Source organism: Mauremys reevesii, linkage group 16 (genome assembly GCF_016161935.1).
Source record: "Mauremys reevesii isolate NIE-2019 linkage group 16, ASM1616193v1, whole genome shotgun sequence".
Taxonomy (NCBI): domain Eukaryota; kingdom Metazoa; phylum Chordata; order Testudines; family Geoemydidae; genus Mauremys; species Mauremys reevesii.
This window is the reverse complement of record NC_052638.1, coordinates 22,281,109-22,303,151: the sequence shown is the minus strand read 5'-3', so window position 1 is coordinate 22,303,151 and position 22,043 is coordinate 22,281,109. Positions and strand designations below refer to the sequence as shown.

The window sequence follows — 22,043 nt, the reverse complement described above, 5'->3', positions numbered from 1 at the left end:
CCCCATCCCCTATCCAATCCCCCCTGCTCCCTGTCCCCTGACTGCCCCAACCCCTATCCACACCCCCACCCCAATAGGCCCCCCGGGACTCCCACGCCTATCCAATCCCCCGTTCCCTGACCGCCCCCGGGGCCCTCTGCCCTTATCCAACCCCCCTGCTCTCCACCCCCTTACCATGCCGCTCAGAGCACCAGGACTGGCAGCTGTAAGTAGTACACCGGAAGTAGCACATTCCTACGGGGAGCAACTTAGATAATGTTTTCACCCCTCTAGCCCTCCATATAGTTTCGGAACCCCGATGTGGCCCTCAGGCCAAAAAGTTTGCCCACCCCGCCTTAATCAGTAGATTATCAAAGCTCTTGTTAACATTAGCATGCCCACAAAGTACTTTCAGATGGAATAACTGTCCGTGAACAATTTTCTGGTCATTAATTAAATGCTAGTATTAATTTAGGCAGCATCTAGCATCACCTCTTCTTTTCACCCATCCTTTTCTTCCTCACTGTAAAGGAGAATCCCACTCACCTTCATTTTCTGAAAGCAGGAATATCCCTTTTCCACCATCTTAGAACAGTAATGATGTATAGGCTGTTCCAGGCTCCAGAACCTCAGAGTGACTGTTTCCACCACATTGTCTTCCAAAGTTCTGCTTTTTGTATAGATGTATCTACTGCATACCATGAAAGACTGAATGGACTTAAGGGAATTAGTACTGTGATATGGACTCACCAGCCTGAGTTTAGCACAACGAGGTAGTGACTCAAAGTTACCACCACATGGTGGTATATAGGAAATGAGCTGGTGTTTCAATCCAATGGCCAGTTGAGAAGTTTTCATTACAAATCCATCACTATGATTGGCAGCCTCATCAGAGAAGCCAGAGTCTTAATATGCAGTGAGACTGAACTCTCTCTAGTAATCCCTCCAGAAGAGGATTCACGTAGATAGTCTGAGGAAGCTTGCACAAATTACTGCCTTTGCCGTACCTGTTCTGTTGACAGAAGCTTGTTGTCTCCATCGTGGTAAATACAGCACCTGTCATGAGCACTAGATTCATTTATTTTTAAATATATAAACTAAAGCAAGCAATAAAACCATAGCCAGTCCCCATGAACTCTCAGAAGCACTCCGCCAGATTCTGCCAGGTAAGAGAGTGTGTGTTTATTTACCAGTTTAACACATTAGGAAGAGTCCATTAAACATTTGCATTTTAGCATACAACAAATATTTGAATGAGTATATTTGCTGCTGACCAGTGCAGAGTGGAGCACAGAATTGTTCCAAAGGAAGAGATTCTGGAATAAGATTCACATCTAAGTGTTTAGGTAAATACTCCAATTTCCACTCTAATGTTAAAACACTAAAGCTGACTGAGCTAGAGTTATATAGAATCCTTCATTGTTTGAATCAAACATCAAGAGCTGCATCTCCAATACTGCATGTACATGGTTGGCAGAGGACTGCATGGTCACTAAAGAACTTTAAAAACCTCATTGTTTCCTGCTAATCAAAAACACCTAAAAAGTCAATTGCAAGGAACTGAACATCCTCAACACCTGCTGAAGCCAATGAACCTACCACCATTTTTGCCCGCTGCCACCTGGATATTTCTTTTTTAGGATTCCGTCTTGTAGCTACAACCATCTTCTCTTTGTAAGAGATATCCAGACATGGTGCAACAGCAACCTTAACTGGACCTTAATGAAGTACTTTAAGTGAATATTGTATATCTGTTTCCTCAGGCAAATCTTTCTGGAAAAAAACCACATCTGTAGGACATGTAGCTCTTGAAATATCAACTCAGGGTGTTTCTTTTGCAATCAGAGGACACTCCAACAAAATCCCTTTCTCAGAAAAATGGAACAGAAACAGATTTTGCTGTTTCACTATCCAGTCCTTCTGGTCCCCTAGATAACAATAATAGCTAACTCTTTAATCTGACATTAGCACAGTGCAGTATTGAATGAACTATTTAAAAAATCATATATCCTTCAGGTCAGGTTCACTTTATCGCCAAAAAACAAGATTACATTTACAACTATTTATTATTGATTGATATGAATGAAATCTGAAACAGATTAATGTATGGACAAAATATGAGCCATGTGTACTGGCATTTAGCAGGCAACTCCTTATTTATGCTATGGGCTGGTTTTCTTTATATTGGTAAGATTATTTTCCTCTTTTTAAAAATCAAACTCCATTTGACCATTAGTGAAGCCTATTGAAATTCATCACACTAGGGCTTTGAGATAAATGAATACATTATTCAAATGTAAAAAGATTAACCTACTATTTTGTTTCTAAATATTTGCCCCAAAAATTCCATAACTGTAAGCATATTAAATATAAATTCCCTACTCTTTGACAGAAATTCAAATATATTAGCATAATGATGAAGTGGAAGTATTGCATAATGATGTAAACATAAATTATACCGGTTACAAACACCAGAGAATTAAGCAGTAACAGTTTTTTAAAATGGAGGAATTACAATACATATTTTGGGGTGTTGTCTAAACCCCCAGTATAGCTGCACTGCTCCGATGTAAAGCAAGGCTTGCACAGGCAAACCTTATCCCAGTTTCAAACCAATCTCAGTGTTTGAAGTTGACCTCTCCCCCACATAACCATTTTTCAGCAAAGATGAAGTTTCAATAACCATTCTCTCTCTCTCTCTCTTTTTTTTTTAAAGAGATGACGCTTTTGTTAATGAATTTTTTTTCAAACCATTGTTTAGTAAAAAAATTGTTTGTTTCAAAGAGTCCTTTTTTTTGCGCGCGGGGGAGAGGGGGGGAAACACACCTTTTCATTCAAAAAAAGTCAACCAGCTCTATTTGGTATTTGTCAACAGAAATCTAAGAGCCTGATCCAGAACCCACTGCAATCAATGCATGTTGGTTCAGGCCCTACTTATATCACAGAATGATAGGACTGGAAGGGACCTTCAGAGGTCATCTAGTCCAGTCTTCTGCACTCCTGGCAGGACTAAGCATTATCTATGCCACACAATACATTATTAGTTTTTATTTTACTAATATTGCACATTTGAGAATGTATTTTTTTTCCATTCCACTGTTTTTGCAAGGCTATTGTAGAAACGGATACACCCAAAATTTAACCTATCTTCAACATTCCAAATTGTTTAATGGTCCTTCTGACTTTGCACAATGTAGCAACTTCCCCAAACTGAGGTTATCAGCAAAGTGAAACAAACTTGGCACGAGATTCCTTTTTTATATAGATTTAATATACAGTTATATGTTGCACCATCATTCCTTTGCCCTGCTTGTTGTGAACAGGCAGGAGATAGCAAGATTCTTGGATGTTCTGAGTGCTTCATAAAATAGGCAAACAGCCATGAATTGTGACTGAAGGAGGAACACACAATCCATGTAGCAATTCATTGCTGTCTATGTATAAAGGCATTAAAACTCATGCACAGCTGTAGAAACATTATTTCAAAATCTTTTTATTCAACTGTTATTCAGCAATATACAATACAGTTTATAAACAAATGTCTTACCTTGCTTCCAATCTTTATTTAAAAATAAATATTATTGACAGTGAATATTAATTATGGTAAGATGTGCCTTTTTTAATCAAAATGTCTCAAAAAGAAATAATTTACTTTAATTAAAAAACAGAAAAAGGAAATCCAAAAAACCTAAACACAATAATCTACTAAAAATATTGCCCTTCTTTAGAAGGGCTTTGACTCAACATCTTTACATTTTATCATAAAGATAACTGCTCAACAGTTCGTGCAAAATGAATAGTCAGAAGGAAGGTTTAGAAAAGAAAAAATATTACATTAAAATAGAGGAATCATAGGTGCCATGCACAGAGCATGGCTTTACACCATATAATCTGGAAACTAGATGCATTATTTTAGGTGGTTTATTTTGTGTAACGTCCCCAAAAATATGTTTCCCCCTCCCCATGTACAATTTGTCATGCTTCTTTCAGTCTCTCTCTGTCCATCTTTAAAACTACAGTTCTTATCAAGGGTTTGTTTTGTTTTTAAATAGGTTCCTTTTTGTTTGGCTTAGGAATATTGGATAAAATAGTCCATCAGTGGTTTACTAGTAAGTGTACAAGCTTATGCAATATTAACAGGAACATATATAGGAGTGGGTCTGTAGCATAAATAGGTCCTGTACCTAGAAAAGAAAAAGACAAGAGGAGAGGGAGAGATTAATATTCTGTCTTTAAAAACATACATAGCTTCTTAATATAGAAGAATATAGAGGATTTATTTTCATCATTTCAGTCAGAGGCCAGAAGCTTAATTTTAATAGTAAGATCACATACTAGAACTATCTAGCTAAAATGCCTTTATTCCCCAAAGCCTGCCTCTCACTTAGGTCATTTCATTATGCATCACTAATGGTATGGCCTAAACTTGGCATCTGGTATAGCAGCAATTGAGACTGCTATAAATATACCTTAATCCATTATACCATTTCCTGACAGATGACAGGTATCAACCACCCATCACTTTAAAAGAAAATGACAAATGCTGTGGCTGTACTCTGCAACATTCCTTGATCAACAAGGCATGTACCAGTTTTGTTTGGAATTGAGACAGCAAGACCTTGCATTTTGTTTACCTTCTACACATAAAGAGCAATATCTAGAAAGTCAGCTGGGGCAGAGATCTATTAAAGTCATCTAGTCCAAACCCTGGGGAGGGCAAGATTGTTTTATTCAGTATTGTCTCAAAGGCTTTATCCCGATTAGTTTTAAATGCCACAAGTGATAGGATTTTCATCCTGACTCTTGGGACTTCTCCACAGTCTAGTAGATCTCATAGTTTAGAAGAATTTTCTCACAAATTTCTTATATCTATTACCTTGTGCTACCTTAAATAATTCTTCTCTCTGCGATGTTTACAAGTACTGAAAGGGTGTAATCAGTTATGTTCCAAGGAAACTGTCCCTTAGCCAAGTATATTTAATTCTTTTAAATCATTCCTTGCAAGTCAGTTTCTAATCTCTGACTCTTTTTTATTGCTCTTCTCTAAATTCCCTGCCCAATTTGTCTTAATCATTCCAGTAACCAGTGTCCAGAGCTCAAAATGGCAGGGATTCTCAAACTGGAGCCTGTGAACCACTTGCTGGTGGCCTGTGGAAAGCTGGCTGGTTGCATGGTGCTGGCTTCCCTCCTGGTTTCCATTTGCTCAGTCACATTAAGATAGAGATAAAAATGCATTAAATATTTTCCTATATTTACTTTTCCATGTAAGACATTGCTTTAGATGCCACAAGGATGTTAGACAGACGGCAAGTGATCTGTTGACAGTGAATGGGAGGGGAGGTGTTCCTGCAATTAGCACCAAGGCTCTTGCACTAGAGAGAACCCATACTGAGGCAGATTCTGCTGCCCCTATGTGAAGCAGTGCCTCTTTCCACCAGTGTTCTCACTGATGTGAGCAAGACTGAACCAGGGGCTATCACTGTAAGAGTGTAGGAATCTGGTCCACAGAGAGGATAAAACCCTGGAATGAGTACGCAAGGGGTTTTCTCACCAGAGTCACAAAGAGAGCACTGGAGCACTGAATTCAAAGTATTGTCAGCTGAGGTTGCCAACTTTCTGACTGCAGAAAACCAAACCCCCTGCCCCCGCTCACTCCATCCCCCCTCCCTCCGTCGCTCACTCACTCATTCTCCCTGGGCTGGGACTGGGGGTTGGGGTGCAGGAGGCGGTGAAGGCTCTGGCTGAGGGTATGGGCTCTGGGGTGGGGTCAGGGATGAGGGGTTTGTGGTGCAGGAGGTGACTCTGGGCTGAGAGGGTGGGGCTGAAGGGCTCAGAGTGTGGCATGGGGGCTCCGGGCTGGGGCAGAAGTACGGGAAGGGGTACGGGCTCTGGCCTGGGGTGTGTGGGCTCCGGGCTAGGGCCAGAAATGAGGGGTTCAGGGTGCGGGAGGGGGCTCCGGGCTAGGGCCAAGGGGTTTGACATGCAGGAGGGAGCTCAGGGATGGGGCAGGGGGTTGGGGTGCATGAGGGGGTGCAGGCTCTGGGAGGGAGTTTGGGTGAGGGAGAGGGCTCAGGGCTGGGGCAGGGGGTTGGCATGTGAGAAGGGGTTCAGGGTGTGGGCTTCGGACGGCACTTACCTCAGGCGGCTCCAGGAAGCAGCTGGCATGTCCCTCTAGCTCCTAGGCAGAGGGGTGGCCAGGGGGTTCTGCATGCTGCCCCCATCTGCAGGCGCTGCCCCTGCAGCTCCCATTGGCTGTGGTTCCCAGCCAATGGTAGCTGCAGAGCTGGCACTCAGGGTGGCACCTGTGACGCGGACAGGGCAGTGCATGGAGCCCCCCTGGCCACCTCTGTGCCTGGGAGGTGGAGGGACATGCTGGCTGCTTCTTGGAGCTGTGTGGAGCCGGCCACTGCGGCCAACCAGACTTTTAGTGGCCCAGTCAGCTGTGCTTACTGGAGCCACCAGGGTCCCTTTTCGACCAGGCATTCTGGTCGAAAACCTGACACCTGGCAACCCTATTGTCAGCAGAGGCACCCTGCTACAGGTTGTTATGTTGTAGATCAAAACTGGGTCCTCCCTGCTATTTTATTATATTCCCAACTCATATCTAGTTTGCTGTCCACTATCACCTTTAGGCATTACTGCTTCTTAAGTGTGTCCCTCTGCCTTAATAGCTGCTGGATGCACTAGTAAGTGCTGGAGCTTTTAATATAGGGAGTCTACAAGTTAAATGTTTAACTTTATAACTAGGGGTGTCTCTAGGTATTTTGCCGCCCCAAGCACAGCAGGCAGGCTGCCTTCGGCCGCTTGCCTGCGGGAGGTCCCCGGTCCCGCGAATTCGGTGGCAGCCTGCGAGAGGTCCGCCGAAGCCACGGGATCAGCAGACCCTCCGCAGGCATGCCGCCGAAGGCAACCTGCCTGCCGCCCTCGCAGCGACCGGCAAAGCGCCCCCCGTGGCTTGCTGCCCCAGGCACGCGCTTGGCGTGCTGGTGCCTGGAGCCGCCCCTGTTTATAACAATGCAGAAAGGTTGCAAACGATTCTTCCCATAGCCAACCCCTTTCCATGAATCATAACAGGCAAAGAGTTTGCACAGAAATATTTCAAAAAATGTGATAAAATACTTGTTTATTTTCTATTCATTAGCTACCTGCATTACAAAGAAAGAAATTTACACTGTGCCACAAGACCCAATCCCCTATTAAGGGCTCGTGTAGAGGTGCCCTGCTCTAGAAGAAGCTCCTGGACACACTGTGACTAGGGACCAATACCTACTAGAGCTGTGTGGGGATCATGGTTGTTTCTACACCCTTTACAGCTCAGTTCTTCTCAGAGAAGTGAATGTGAAAAATGGCCCCTTCTTACTCAGCAGATCTGCTTCTTTTGTTAATTCACAATCCTATCTGCAGGGTGAGTTATTACTGCTTCAGAGTCAACACAACTGAGATTATATGAGCTGGATTTGTCTGCATCATCAATTGATTGGCAGCTAGTACACAATCAGTTACAGCTATGCAAGCCTACTGAAGGCAATGGACTTGGAGGCCATAACTGGAAGGCAATGGGGGTTGCCTAAGTGTAGCTGAAGACCTAGTTTGCTCTGTGGAACCTTAATTACTGGAGATAATGCAAAAGACAGAAAGAGCCCAGCTTGACCCTCAGATCCCAGGTTGAGTTTGCAGGGTTGGCAGAAGAAACAGCTTTACCCTTGTAAACCACCAAGCGCATTAGTTATGGAGTCACTGAGAGACAAACAGGGAACCACCCAGTGCTGTATTTACAGTCACTTTTCAGAGAGGAAGCCTTCAAGTGGGACCTGTAGGCACTCAGTATCTCTGAAAAAAATCAGTCCACTTTTAATTTGGGAGCCAAGCTTTATATAACCTATTATGAAAATGTTAGTCTGGGGTTATTACACAGGTTTGCATGCATTGTGAGTCTCTCCAGGTGCGTTCTGTGGTTCAGTCAAAGGGAATACTTGGAAATGCTCTTCTGTAAACATGGCACCACCGCTCAAATTAACTCCTGGCCTACATTTGCCTCACCAGCACAGATACATTACTATTCAATAGCAAAATATTCAAATCACAGATCTGCCAGGATGCTATTAAGAACTAATTTTCACACCATCTAGTTTCCAGACTCCAATGAGTTTATGAGAAGCCACCTTGCATGAATGCTGCTTGCCTTCAGTTACTGGCATTTTAATTTAAGTCTTTCCATGTACATTTGTACATGGGACTATCAAGTAATAGCTGAGCATGAAAAGAAATTTTTACAGAAAATCATTAACAAATGCAATTAACTAAGGCAGCAAAAGAAGCAATTCATAAAGTTGTTTTTCAAGGGCATTAGAGCTGTGTGAGAAAGGAGGGAAGACAGCAAGCACGACATAGCTGTATAAACTCAGGAGTTAAAAGGTACTTCCTGGTCATCTTCTGTCCTATAATTGTGTGTTGCTGCGAGGGAGGCGGAAGGTACAAGCTCCCAAAGAGAAAGGGTCACACTTTGTGCATCTAAACCAACCAAACTTCATGAAGCAGCGAATGAGCCTAATATAGGAAACGCATAACTCAGTTCTTCAAGGGTCAGCATGTGACAGTCCTGTGGAAGCACAAAGGGCTAGGTAATGGTCAGGTGCAAGGAGCCTGTGTCTTTCTGTCCCTTTGGAGGGGCTGGGTACATCCCCAGTCCTTGCACGCAGAAAGCACAAGGACTCTGGCAAGATTTGCATTGACAACACTGTAAGACTCCCCTAAAATGGGCAAGGAGGAGGTGGGATGATACCCACCCCCAAATCCTTGCATGAGCCAGCAGAGCTACCTCCATGCAGGGGAGAGTACATAGTTAACACTTTGAAGGATGTCTCAGCAGACATACTCCCTTTGTACTGCCCCAAGGAGCTCCTGTTGAGGCAGTGGGCCTCCTCATCCCCCAGTCGGAATCCTGCCCTGAGTGTCTGGTCGATGAAGGCCTGCGACAAGCCAGCCAGAGTAACAGTACCTGGGATGACTGGAACCTGTATACAGGAATGGCTTTGGACACCAGACATGTCCCCATGACAGACTCCAAAGGATGCTCTGTCAGTTGGGACAGGGGTTACTGGTGTAAGAGCCTCTCTTCTTCCCTCCCGCCTTTGGAGTGACCTTTCTCATGCTTGTTCTTTGCCCAAAGAAAAAAATTTGGGGGGGCGAGGTGGAGAAGTCATTCAAAAGAGGGGCAAATGTAAGGAAGTTTTCATGTCAATATGTTTTCCAGATTTGTGTCTATGCTTATATAACTCACAAATATTCTGTTTAGGGAAGCCTGGGGCAATCAATGAAGTTATATATGTAAAACTGTTCTGAAAGGAGATTCAGGTGGCATTAACTTTGGAAGAAGCAAGACTGGGTCAAATGCACAACTCTCATTAGCTTGCCTCTTGTTCAGCTTGGCCAATACTCCTTACTGCTTTTAGCAATTATTACAGGTTATTTGAATTCAGTGAGCCATACTCTGCTTTCAGTTGCATCAGTGTAAGTCTAAGTATTTCCCTTGAAGTCAGTGGGATGACCCTTAATTTACTTCAGCAAGTTACTTGAGAAGCCCAGGTGTAATTGAGCAGTACCTGGACCCAGATTTTCAGGATTTTGTCATGAGAAAGAACTGTGGGATTGGATCCAGATTTGAAAGTAGCAAACTACTGCACCAAAGATCCCGACCAGGGGTATCTGTCTCTATGCAGTTACTTCTGTAGTGCAGACACTTGGAAGGTGAAATTTCATTTTATTTTTAGATATATATTTGCTATTTTTATGTTTTTATTGCTATCAGACAAACATATGTAACTAAATATTTAAAAGTTTGATTTAAAAAAAATCTATTTAATTACTTGTGGTTTAAAGAGAAGGCATAATATAGAAAATGTACATGTAAAAACATGACATATGTACTACAACTACTGAAGTGTCATGAAATAATGTAAAAATAAAAAAATCAAACATTTTATTTAAGTGAAATAGTTTAAAAAAATTAAATTTCATTTTAAAACAAGTTTTCAAAACATTTTTTCTTCTTCATAATTTCTATTTTGCTGGAAATTTTGAAAATACTCCAATTTGGAATGAAAAATTTCAAAATGTCAAAATTTCCTGCAAAACAGAAATGTGAAATTTCAGAGCAGTACTAAGTAATAATCCCAGCAAAATTAAGAGTTGACGTTGTGAGACGAAGACACACTTCGCACTTGGGTACGGAGGTATACCTGAGATGAGCCAAGCAGAGTTTCTACTGGCCAGACATGAATGCCCATTTGAGAAAGCACATGGAAGCAGAGCAAGGTGTGCAAAAAAAGCGTAGCGATCAACAACTGCAGGGGGCTCTACAATTAAATGAAATCTCAGCCCGAGGCTGGGAAAAGGTCAGAATATACCTGTCCACTTTTAATGGAAGGAACAAGGTCACAGTAGGTCACTCCAATTTTTGTGTGTTGGACTATCTGGAGAACTGTGATCAGACAACTGAAAATGCATTTTGCAACATCTGGCATTCCTGCCATGCTATGCTCAGACAAATAGGCCACAGTACACTGCAGCAGGATTCAAATGATTCAGCACAAGATGTCTTCCCCTGGGTACCCACAAAGCAGTGGGAAGGCAGAGTGGGCAATAAAGGCAGCAAAGAGACCAATAGTAAAAGCAAAACAGATCAGAAAGGGTCGTTACCTGGCAATATTGGACCATCACAATGCATTGTCCCAGGGACTAGATAGTTGCCTAGCACAGGGACTGGGGGATCAGAAGAGCAAAACTGGGCTTCCTGTGAGGGGCAGCCCAGCAGAGGAACAACTGCCAGGACAAGAAGCTGTTAAGAGAATGCCAAGCTAACCAGCAGCCTGCTACAACAAAAGAGCCAAGGATCTGAGGCCATTACACACAGATGAGCAGGGCTGGGTCCAACCATCAAAGAGCCACACAAGGCAACAGCAAAAGATAACAGTGGGATATGCATTATATGAGGTAGCTACAGACTCAGTACAGCCGTGGAGATGAAACCCAAGACAACTGCACAGTAGCAGCAGACAGCTGGCATGCCCAGACAGGGCCAGGGCCAAGACCAGGAGGATTTATAACGAGCCTCAGCCATGAGCTGGCATGACAGAAATACAGAGGAGCAACAGAATGAAAGCAGCAATGGGGTAGAAACGAGTCCCCCACCAACAGCGATAACAAAAACAAGACGACTGGTTCAAAGACCACTATACTGGAAGAACTATGAGGCCTAACAGGCCCAATGGGCTGCCAGTAAAGGCTATTTCCCATGGGTGGGCTACATACTGGAAACCTCTGGCCCCCGCAAGTCAGCAAATGCTTGCACAGAAGATGCAACAAACATTACTGAAAGGAAAGATGCAGCAAACTGCATGGGATTTGCAGGGAGGAGCACAGATTGCAGGAGGCACCAGGATGTTAGTCTAGGTGCACATTTTGAACGCTAGCTGCAGTTGCAGCATCTCTGTAAAAAGTTCTTTCTAATTTTACAAGCATGGAGTCCTCTCAGGTTATTACCCTGCACACAGTACATGAAAACAGCATGCAGTTTTGAAGAGGCCAGAGACTGAATTATTCTTTCACCCCAGAAGCAGCCACTTCAGGCCATGATTGAGACACATTAGTGGGGAAGTTTGAACCTCAGTCACTTATGTCCCTCCCGTCTGCCTACACCTCAAACTCCTCAAAGAAATGGAAGCTCATTTTATTTGCCAACAGATCTGGTAGATCTTGCATCATCATGTCAAATCTCTTCAATCACACCCAGTTCCACGCCTCAACTTACTCCAAAGCTATTTGCATCTCAGCATAGCCTTATTGTACTTATTAATCATGTCCATCCTTTAGTTAAATTAAATTAATGGCGATATCTTCTATCCTAGAACTGGAAGGGACCTTGAAAGGTCATCGAGTCCAGCCCCCTGCCTTCACTAGCAGGACCAAATACTGATTTTGCCCCAGATCCCTAAGTGGCTCCCTCAAGAACTGAATTCACACCCCTGGGTTTAGCAGGCCAATGCTCAAACCACTGAGCTAGCCCTCCCTCTAAGTTATAGTAGAAAAATACAAAAAGGACAAAAATAGCCTAAGAAAAATTATTCTAGTGATATTTCCAGCCCAACTGCACAGACTCAAAGATTCTGACAGTTCAGATAAGGTTTGAAATAGCATCTGGACAACTCAGCATTTATCTGAAAAAGCATTTTGAGGTTCACCCATCACAGTACTATGGTGCTGGGTCGGGAAAAACATGGGGGGTGAGGTTGATTAGAGAGGATACAGAGGGTTTTGCAGAGATTATGTATAGGACTGCACAAGGTATACGCTTAACACTGGTGAAAAATCATATTTTTGTGAAAAAAATTAGATCTGTGAAACAGTTGCCTTTTTATTTTGTTTGCTCCTTCAGCAGGTGGAAGATGTTGGTGTCTTAGTGGATGCTCTGCTTTTATATGAAAAAAGGATAAGGCTACATTTTAATCAAAGCTATTTTTAATAAGGCTGTCGATTAATTGTAGTTATCTCAAGCGATTAACTAAAAAAATTAATCACGATTAATCACACGGTTAAAAAATAGAATACCCACTGAAATTTATTAAATATTTTGGATGCTTTTCTACATTTTCAAATATATTTCAATTACAACACAGAATACAAAGTGTACAGTGCTCACTTTATATTATTTTTTATTACAAATATTTGCACTGTGAAAATGATATACAAAAGAAATAGCATTTTTCAATTCACCTCATATGAGTACTATAGTACAATCTCTTTATCATGAAAGTGCAACTTACAAATGTAGGGTTTTTTGTTACATAACTGCACTCAAAAACAAAACAATGTAAAACTTTACACTTAACTTTACTTTCCTACTTCTGTCCTACTTCTTGTTCATCCCATCGCTAAGAGAAATAAGTTTGTTTACATTTATAGGAGATAATGCTGCCTACTTCTTAATTACACTGTCACCTGAAAGTGAGAAGAGCCATTCGCATGGCACTGTTGTAGCTGGCATCCCAAGATACTGATGTGCTAGATGCACTAAAGATTCATATGCCTCACATGCTTCGGCCATCGTTCCAGAGAACATGCTTCCATGCTGATGATGCTTGTTAAAAAAACAAAAATGCATTAATTAAATTTGTGACTGAACTCCTTGTGGGAGAATTGTATGTCTCCTGCTCAGTTCTACCAACATTCTGCTATAACATGAAATATATGGCAGTCTCAGATGACTTTTTAAGATCATTTTAAGAACACTTTCACTGAAAATTTGACAAAATGAAAAGAAGATACCAATGTGAAATTTCAGCACTCGACCCAAGGTTTAAGAATCTGAAGTGCCTTCCAAAAATCTGAGAGGGATGAGGTGTGGAGCATGCTTTCAGAAGTCTTAAAAGAGCAACACTCTGATGCGGAAACTACAGAACCCAAACCATCAAAAAAGAAAATCAACCTCTGCTGGTGGCATCTGACTCATGATGATGAAAATGAACATGCATCGGTCTATACTGCTTTGGATGGTTATCAAGCAGAACCCGTCATCAGCATGGACGCATGTCCCCTGTAATGGTGGTTGAAGCATGAAGGAACATATAAATTTTTAGTACATCTGGCATGTAAATATCTTGCAACACTAGCTACAAGAGTGCCATGCCAACGCCTGTTCTCACTTTCAGGTGACATTGTAAACAAGAAACAGGCAGCATTATCTTCTGCAAATGTAAACAAACTTGTTTGTCTGAGCAATTGGCTGAACAAGAAGTAGGACTGATTGACTTGTAGGCTGTAAAGTTTTACATCATTTTATTTTTGAATGTAGGTTTTCTTTGTACATAGTTCTACATTTGTAAGTTCAACTTTCATGATAAAGAGATTGCACTGCAGTACTTGTATTAGGCGTATTTTAAAATACTGTTTCTTTTGTTTTTTTCCAGTTCAAATATTTGCAATAAAAAATAAAGTGAGACTGTACACTTTGTATTCTGTGTTGTAACTGAAATCAATATATTTGAAAATGTAGAAAATACCCAAAAATATTTAAATAAATGGTATTCTATTATTAACAGTGTGATTAATCATGATCATTTTTTTTTAAATCGCTTGACAACCCTAACTTTTAGTAAAAGTCATGGACAGGTCATGGGCTGTAAACAAAAATTCAGGCCAGTAACCAGTCCATGGCTTTTACTAAAAATATCCACCATGACTAAAAATTGGGCGGCGGGGCTCGGGGGGGGAAAGGGTTCAAGAGCGCTGTGGGTGCTGCGGGATGGGGAGGGTCGGGCCGCAGCGCGGGGCCTGGGATCCCCACTGGTACTGGGAGAGGGAGGGTTGGCGGGGCTCCCTACCCAGGTCTGAGTCCCTGCAGCTCCTAGGTGGCGAAGGCAGGGGCCAGGGCAGGGGCTCCTCTGCTGCTCCTGCCACAAGTGTTGGCTGCCGTAGTTCCCATTGGCCGGGAACCACAGCCAATGAGAGGTGCGGGGGTGGGGCCTGCGGGAGCCAGCAGCACATGGCACGGAGATCCCCCGAGCCCATCCGCCACCTAGGAGCTGCAGGGGGACCCCCAACTCCAGGTAAGCGCCCCCCGCCAATCCCCTAAGCCCCTTCCCACACACCCAAACACCAGCCGCTAAAGAAGTCACGGAGATCAGGGAAGATCATGGACTCCATGATCTCTGTGACAGACTTGCAGCCTTAAATATGGGGCATCACTATGAGCTAAATACTACTGTTATGGATGCATGAGAAGTCTATAAACAGATTATGCAGGGACGAGAGGAGAGAGGCAATGGGGGAAATCTGTGAGCTTGTGCCATGAAGCAATGTTAGGCTCCTCCTTCAATGTTTATTTTCTAAAGCATTACAATGTTTTGCTGGCAGCGAATTTGTATGCATGCCTGTGGGGCTACATAGGACAGACCAAGGAACTGATGGAGAAATAAAGTACAATGTATCTTCCGTAAGTCACCACAATATCAAAAGTGGATGGATCTCTGATTACAGTAGAGCTCATTACAACTGAAGTTTATTAGGGCCAAATACAATATGCTATTCCCAAAACATTAGGACTGACAATTCCTTCCAAACATATATATGGTACAGAGGCCCATCAATCATCCTTTTAGGAGGTTTTTACAGTTTCCACTGGATCAACTGGTTTTGGATATCTAGTAGGACAACTGCTATGTTCCAATGTAGCACATTGTTTCTACTGTTTGTTAATGGTTATATTTAATAGAGGCTAGTTACACTAATGAGCTTGGTAAATTTGCTGGAATGCACATAAGGAAGAGAACAGGAAATCGAGACAGCATCTCTGTTCTTCCATGGTAGGATGGATATATGCAAATCATGTGTTAGTAAACTTGGTAGAGCCGAGCTCCCAGGAAAAGTCTCAAGGAGGATCAGAAGAGCATGTTTAAAGGAATCAGTGTGCTCTTATTCCCAAACAACCACTTGCTAGTTGCGCCACTTAGGATAGGAATTGCTACACAGAGCAGTCTTAAGGAAAGTCTAATTCTGCCTCTCATAAATACCAGCATTTGATTATGGAAACCGTTGAATCAGGTCTGAGCTCTGCATCCACAAAGCCTAGCAGAGAAATGTCTCTCTACACATAAACTATGGTAATTTGTCCTTTCTAGCTTATACAGCCAGAATACTATTATACCAGTCTAAATTTAAAAAAACTAATATAGTTCATCTTCTGGGATCTGCAGTCAGGTTCTTCTTCATGGTAAATTAATACAATAGATTTCTGCTCTGGCGTCCGTGAGCAAGTCTCCATGATGTGGAACCAAGACACCAAAAATCAGATAAGAATATATTGCTGTGGATGTGCGCCAGTTATAGAATTTCCTATAGCAGCATGGCTAGGATGCTAACATAACAATAATAAGTGTCATTAAGTTTTTCCCTGGAGCTTTGATAATGTGGGATAAAATAGGCTATTCTTTTTAAAAGGAAAGACTAGTGAGATTGGTGAAAGATTGATCTTCAACTAATAAACTTTAAAAGATATAATAAGAGAATAAATTACCACATTAGTAGCTGTTAAAATGTTAATAAATTAGGACCCAGTCTGCAAACACTTTACTATTAGGCTTAGTGCTTCCTTCTGTGAATAATCACGTTGCCATGCGCCAACTCCAAACATCCAAAAATAATGAGCCAGCACCCAAATTAAGAGATTGACTTAAAAACGAGATTTTGTATAAACAGTAAATTTGGGGTTTTTTACCTGCCTTCTGGTTTTTAGAGCGCACTTGGGCCACATTTTCAAACTTTCCTCTGCAACCATGACAGCTAGAAACTATTTTTAAAGTGAAAGCTGGGATATTTATGTATTTTGATGACTCCAGGAGCTGGACTTCAAGAGAAACACCATTACTGCAAGGCTTACAATAAAATTGCAAAAGATGGCAATTTATCTTCACTGTAGTAAGCTAGCAGTAAACACTATGCCCTGTATTAAGTGTTCACAGGAGTGGGGCCTAAGGTAGCAAACAAATTTTACCATTCATGGGTCCAACGCTTGTCAGTGAAGTAGCTTTGACTTCACAGGAGAAGTCCCTATATATTGTTAATTAGCATTTAGAACATAAGAACGACCATACTGGGTCAGACCAAAGGTCCATCTAGCCCAGTATCCTGTCTTCCGACAGTGGCCAATGCCAGGTGCTCAGAGGGAAGGAACAGAACAGGTAATCATCAAGTGATCCATTCCCTGTCTCCCATTCCCAGCGTCTGGCAAACAGAGGTTAGGGACACCGTCCCTGCCCACCCTGGCTAATTGCCATTGATAAACCTATCCTCCATCTGGAAATTTAAATCTGGAACTTTCTGAATTACTGAAATCAATGTACTTTTACTTTGGAATTTTCCAGACAATAACTCTCTCCCTTCCGTAGGTCAAAGAATAAGTACTAGAGTGAGGTTCAGGAGCAGTCTTGAAATCTCAGGCCTCAGTCTACGTGGGAAAAGTAAATATTTTAAGAGCTGCAAACCTCAATCTCTATGAAGAAGAGATCATTCTTTCTCTGTCTATATATACAAACATTAATAAAAGTTTGTGTGTGCACATGTGCACATGCACACACACTTTCCACTGGTGAATCTATGTAGGGCACTCACTCTGAAAAAAAGGACAGCCACCATCCTCTTCTGGATTAAAAGAAAGTAGCTGTAACACTTTCTATTGAGAGCTATGAAATATAATCTTTATAGAAACAGCCAACAATACACTTGCTAGGGAAAAAGTGTGGACAGAGGGATAACAGTGAATGCCATCTTTTTATGTAAAATGGAAAAAAGTAATAAGGATTCAGATTAGTAACACTTGGAAGCACAATGATTTTTTATATCTACAAGGCTAGTAAAATGTGTTTTAGTTAAACTAAGCTAGAGTATGTTTTACAATTGACTAACATGATAGACATAAAATAGCATCAAATTAATTGTTAATCTTGTTTAGATTAGTTTTGAGGTTAACACCTGTCATCAGCACATAAAAAGAAGACTCTGCTTCGTACCACTAATCTATGCAAATATAGGAGCAGGCCTCAGCAAGTTATTGTAACCACTTGACATCATAACTAAATTTCTTTTCTCCGACTGTGTCACAATAAGCTCTGTATTGCAAACACACCAGCTTCTCCACAGAACACAGTTGCTGTTCTGCCAAACTGCTCTACTTTCCTGCTAACACAATTGCCTCCCAACTGATGATAGCCTAGCAATACAAAATACTTGGTTGTTAACTGCTGTTGTGACAAATAATACTATTTTGCTGACACCCCCATTTTATTATTGACACATGGAATTGCTTTGCCATTATCTAATTTTAACAACACATAGTAAATAGCAATTGTGAACCTGTCACAGTACTCACTGCTTTAGCAGAGCTAAATTAAAACCTATAATGAAGCCATCTTATTACTAACACAGTCCTGTCAGACTCTGGCAAGTAAAGACAAACTACTGTCTTTATAGGACTATTATCAGACTCATTTTCTAGCAGATGCTGTCATACTTTCGCTTTTCAACTACAAACCCCACTGTAATAATCCTCTTTATAACTAGGTTTGCTTATTACATTCTTGGCTCCCAGTGCTGGTGTTATAAAGTAGTTTAAGTGTACTACTACTTTAAAGATTAGGGGAATACAATATTAAATATTACAATACAATTCCCCCCCCCCTCAAAAAATACATCATTAACTCTATATCAATATACTGGAGTCCTCGACTATCTATTACCAGCTTCTCTTGCCAGAATGTGAACAAGTACTACACATTAGAGACTGATTTTGCAAAACCACCACTGGAAACGTACCTTCAAAATTTGCAAAGTGTACTTATTTGCATGCACAGAAACCATGCAACTTATATGCTTGGGTACAGACAGACAGACATTTAGGCACATCGTTTTCCACCCGCAAATGACCATTTTTCACTCATAAATGGATACATGGGCAAGTATTGTTGATGCAAATACAATTTAAGAAAGCTCTTTGAAAATGTATACAACTTGTAGTCCACAATCGATAAGGCACTCCAAACATTTAAAAAGAAACTGCAGCCCACTTTCCATTATTTTCCAATACTTTTTCTTTATTACAATTTACACATATTTTAAAATAAATCAGTCATGTCTAGATTTCTTTGTTCTAGTCTAGCATAGGCTAGTATACTTTTGCATTACATGTGAGAGCTAATCAAATAAATCAGATTTTTCACAATAATTATCCTGACCTAACTCGTTTGTGCTGAAGACATTGCAACAGAGTTCTTACTTTTGTCCAGTCTATGAACTAATCAATATCACATTACAAAAATAGCACTTGACCTCACTTGTCCCTACTGGAAACCAAGAGCATCCTTAATATGCCTCGCTTTTAAAAAATGAGTGATGTGTATTTAATGAGAAATTCCTTTTGCACTTTTATTACCCAGTGACATTTAGGAGCTTATTCTGATTTCATTTATCCCCAATGTGTCTTGGTATTGTACTTAATGTATATGAAAAAGGTGATATGACCAAGATTTCATTTACATTGTGCAATGGCAATAGTCAGCCTCTTGGAATGTGGTGTGTGGTCTCACTGAAAGCACCAGGTGCAGACGCTGGAGAGCTGGGAGAGTGCGGAAACTGAGCTATATAAGAAGTTACAAGGTTTCGCCTTTCCAAGTTACTGTATGAAAAACTGATGCATACAGATAAATTAGCTCCACTGGAAACTCTTTTGACTGACATGCATCAGACCAGCCTGAGTCTGACTAAATTCAGTAGAGCTTCAGACCCAAACTGTAGTTTTTGTCCCCAATTCCAGTCTCAAACTGAACCCAAATGCAATCTGAACAAAGGGCTTCCACAACAAATCTAAGTGCTTATAGCACCCTAGCTTCCCTGCTCTGACAACAGGCCTTCTGCTTCCCAGTCCCCATAGCCGGCCCAATATCCTCTCACGTCGTCTTCCTCATCTCAGTGGATTCTCTGATCCACACTGTGTGGCTCCATGGCCCATCCCAGCTCAAGGCCTGTCTACATATATGCACTTCCCTCCAATGGAACCGAGAGTTGTGCATGCACAAGGACTACGGAATTAGGCTCTTTCATTGGCCATATTATCTCAGAACATATGCTCCAACAGATGAGGCACAAACAGGGATTTCTTTAGCATTGGCCAGAAAAGGCTTTTTTTTTTGCACTCATTTGCTTCCCTACGATGAACAATCCATCTCTGCATTCAGGCTTGAGTTTTGCAGTGTACTTCCGAGCATTTCAAGCATAATGAAGAATAGCTTCTTGTTCCACGTTCTTATCTTTGTTTATTTTATTTCAAGGCTTCTGCTTCAGAATTCTGTGACTAGAGATCAAGCAAATAAAAGGGAATTCTGAAGCTCCTATTTGTAATCTACATTCAAATCACAGGTTCGTCTAAAATCTGCCCCAAAGCTATTACATAGGCACATATTTGGGGCAATCCATAAATTATGGGACACATTTTTTGGTGATTACTCCCTAGTAACACTGAAACATGCAAAATTAAGGACTCACCCATCCCATAACATTTTACATAGCTTACGTGCAGCCCCTTTTGGACATTCTTTACAAGACCGTTGTGCAGACAATGCAGCCAACTTGTCTTTCGGGAGATAAATATGTGATTATATGTGTGTAGATTACTCACTTAGTCAGAGAGTAAGGTTTGTCTTGTTAAGGCAGTGAACTGAAATTCAGGAGTCATGGGTTCAATGTCTAGCTAGGCCACAGCTTGGGCAAATCCCTAGAATAAGGGGGCCCTGATACACTAAATGCTATTTCAGTACAATAAAGTCAAACGCAGATGCACTTCTGAAAACATTCATACTCTGTATGTTGTTATACTTGCTCAGCCTGATTTTATTTTACAGTTCTAATTTAACTTTTATTTTTTAAATTGAGCTGAATTTTGGTCTTCTTTGCATTTTGGGGCCCACGCAGATAACCCCCAGTATTACAACATGACTAGTATCAAAAATAATCTTAGTAGTATTGCTTACCTTACTTACAGCCTAAGTAACAATTTCCACATTGATTTCAATACTTTAGATAATCCACCTTTATGGCAGGCAAGCAATAATCTCTCTAAATCTCATTAGATCACAGCTCTGTTGTTTTATATACTAGTTTAAATATTACAGATAATCTTCTATTTGACCAGCTAATATTTGACATATTATGCAACAGTTTTACAACAACATTGAATTTGTTCTCTTCTATATTTACAAAGCTGATCAGAAGTTTGCACCACATGCTATTTTTAACTACATGCCAGCGATGCTGGAACTAGGGAAGGTCGGGGTGCTGCTGCACCCCTCTTGCTTGAAGTAGTAATGCCAAATACATGGTTTCCATCATCAGCACCCCCATTCTAAACATTGTTCCAGCACCCCTGCATTTTAAAACAGGCCCCACATTATGGATTTCCCATTTAGATCTGGGTCTGTCAAATGGAACTACGTATCCTTTAGAAAATGGCTAGAACAGCCACATTTAATCCACTTTAAAATCAATTAGAAGATAAAAAAGACCAAATTTTTGTCCTTGAATGCATGAGTGGGACTCCCCCTGAAGTCAACAAGAGCCCCACAAGCACATCTGAGGGCAGCAATTTACCCTATAATTACAACTGTTGGAGTATAGCACACAGGGAGCCCTATACAGTACCACTACACTGACACTATTGGGAAAACTAGTTTTGCACTGGGAACAGGCGGCGTCCCAACTTATCCAGCATATAGTAGCTCATATCATGTCATCAACTTTTACACTGAACAGCCCATTGAAACAAACAGCAGCTCTTCTTAAAAAATGATGGTAACTATATACCTGTGCTTGGGACCATTTCTGCTTTTATTCAATGGCAAAACCCCACATAATATATTAGGAGTAGGGTTAGGTCTTTTTATAATGACAAAATATTTTTGGGCTTATGGCATTACAAACATTCTAGTAATAATGGTGTGCATATTTTTAAAGTGCAAATAACTGGACATACATTATTTATATAGTGCCATCAATGTGTTTTACAAAACCCAGAACAACATAAGAAGATGTGTGTAATTTTGCTAAATGGAATAGATATGCAAGACAGATAGTTAATGCTACAGTGGAAAGATTAACTTCTGCCATTCAACTGTCACACTTTGCATTTCCTTTAATAAAGGACAATATTCCCACAGAACCAACAGAGAACACGCATGTTTTTCTTGTTTTAAAATATTTTCTACAACAGGTACTGTATTATTTATGGTAAATGGACTACTTTCCATCAAAATCCATTCAGTATGTTAGGTCAATAACATTTTATTTAAGCAGCACATACTGATAATTAATTATTGCTTTACAGGTTATTAATACGGGCCTAGTAATGGGAACCCTTACTTAGATGAGTAGTTGCATTAAAGCCCATAGATCCACTCAGGCAATAGGTCACTGCCTTGCAAACCCTATATTACCCCTTTTAACAGATGTCTTATTGAGTTCATATT

The 22,043-nt window shown here is 41.1% G+C and overlaps 1 protein-coding gene across 2 annotated transcripts in view; it reads right to left on the bottom strand.

Moving 5' to 3' along the window:
* Positions 1-3,587: 3,587 nt before the first annotated feature.
* The window catches only part of VSTM2B (V-set and transmembrane domain containing 2B), a 33,342-nt gene continuing 14,886 nt past the window's right edge, over positions 3,588-22,043 (bottom strand). For both annotated transcript variants that reach the window (XM_039502575.1, XM_039502576.1), the window contains one exon: positions 3,588-4,163. In XM_039502575.1, coding sequence (XP_039358509.1) covers positions 4,075-4,163 — 89 coding nt within the window. In that variant the 3' untranslated portion in view covers positions 3,588-4,074. The remainder of the gene's footprint in view (positions 4,164-22,043) is intronic.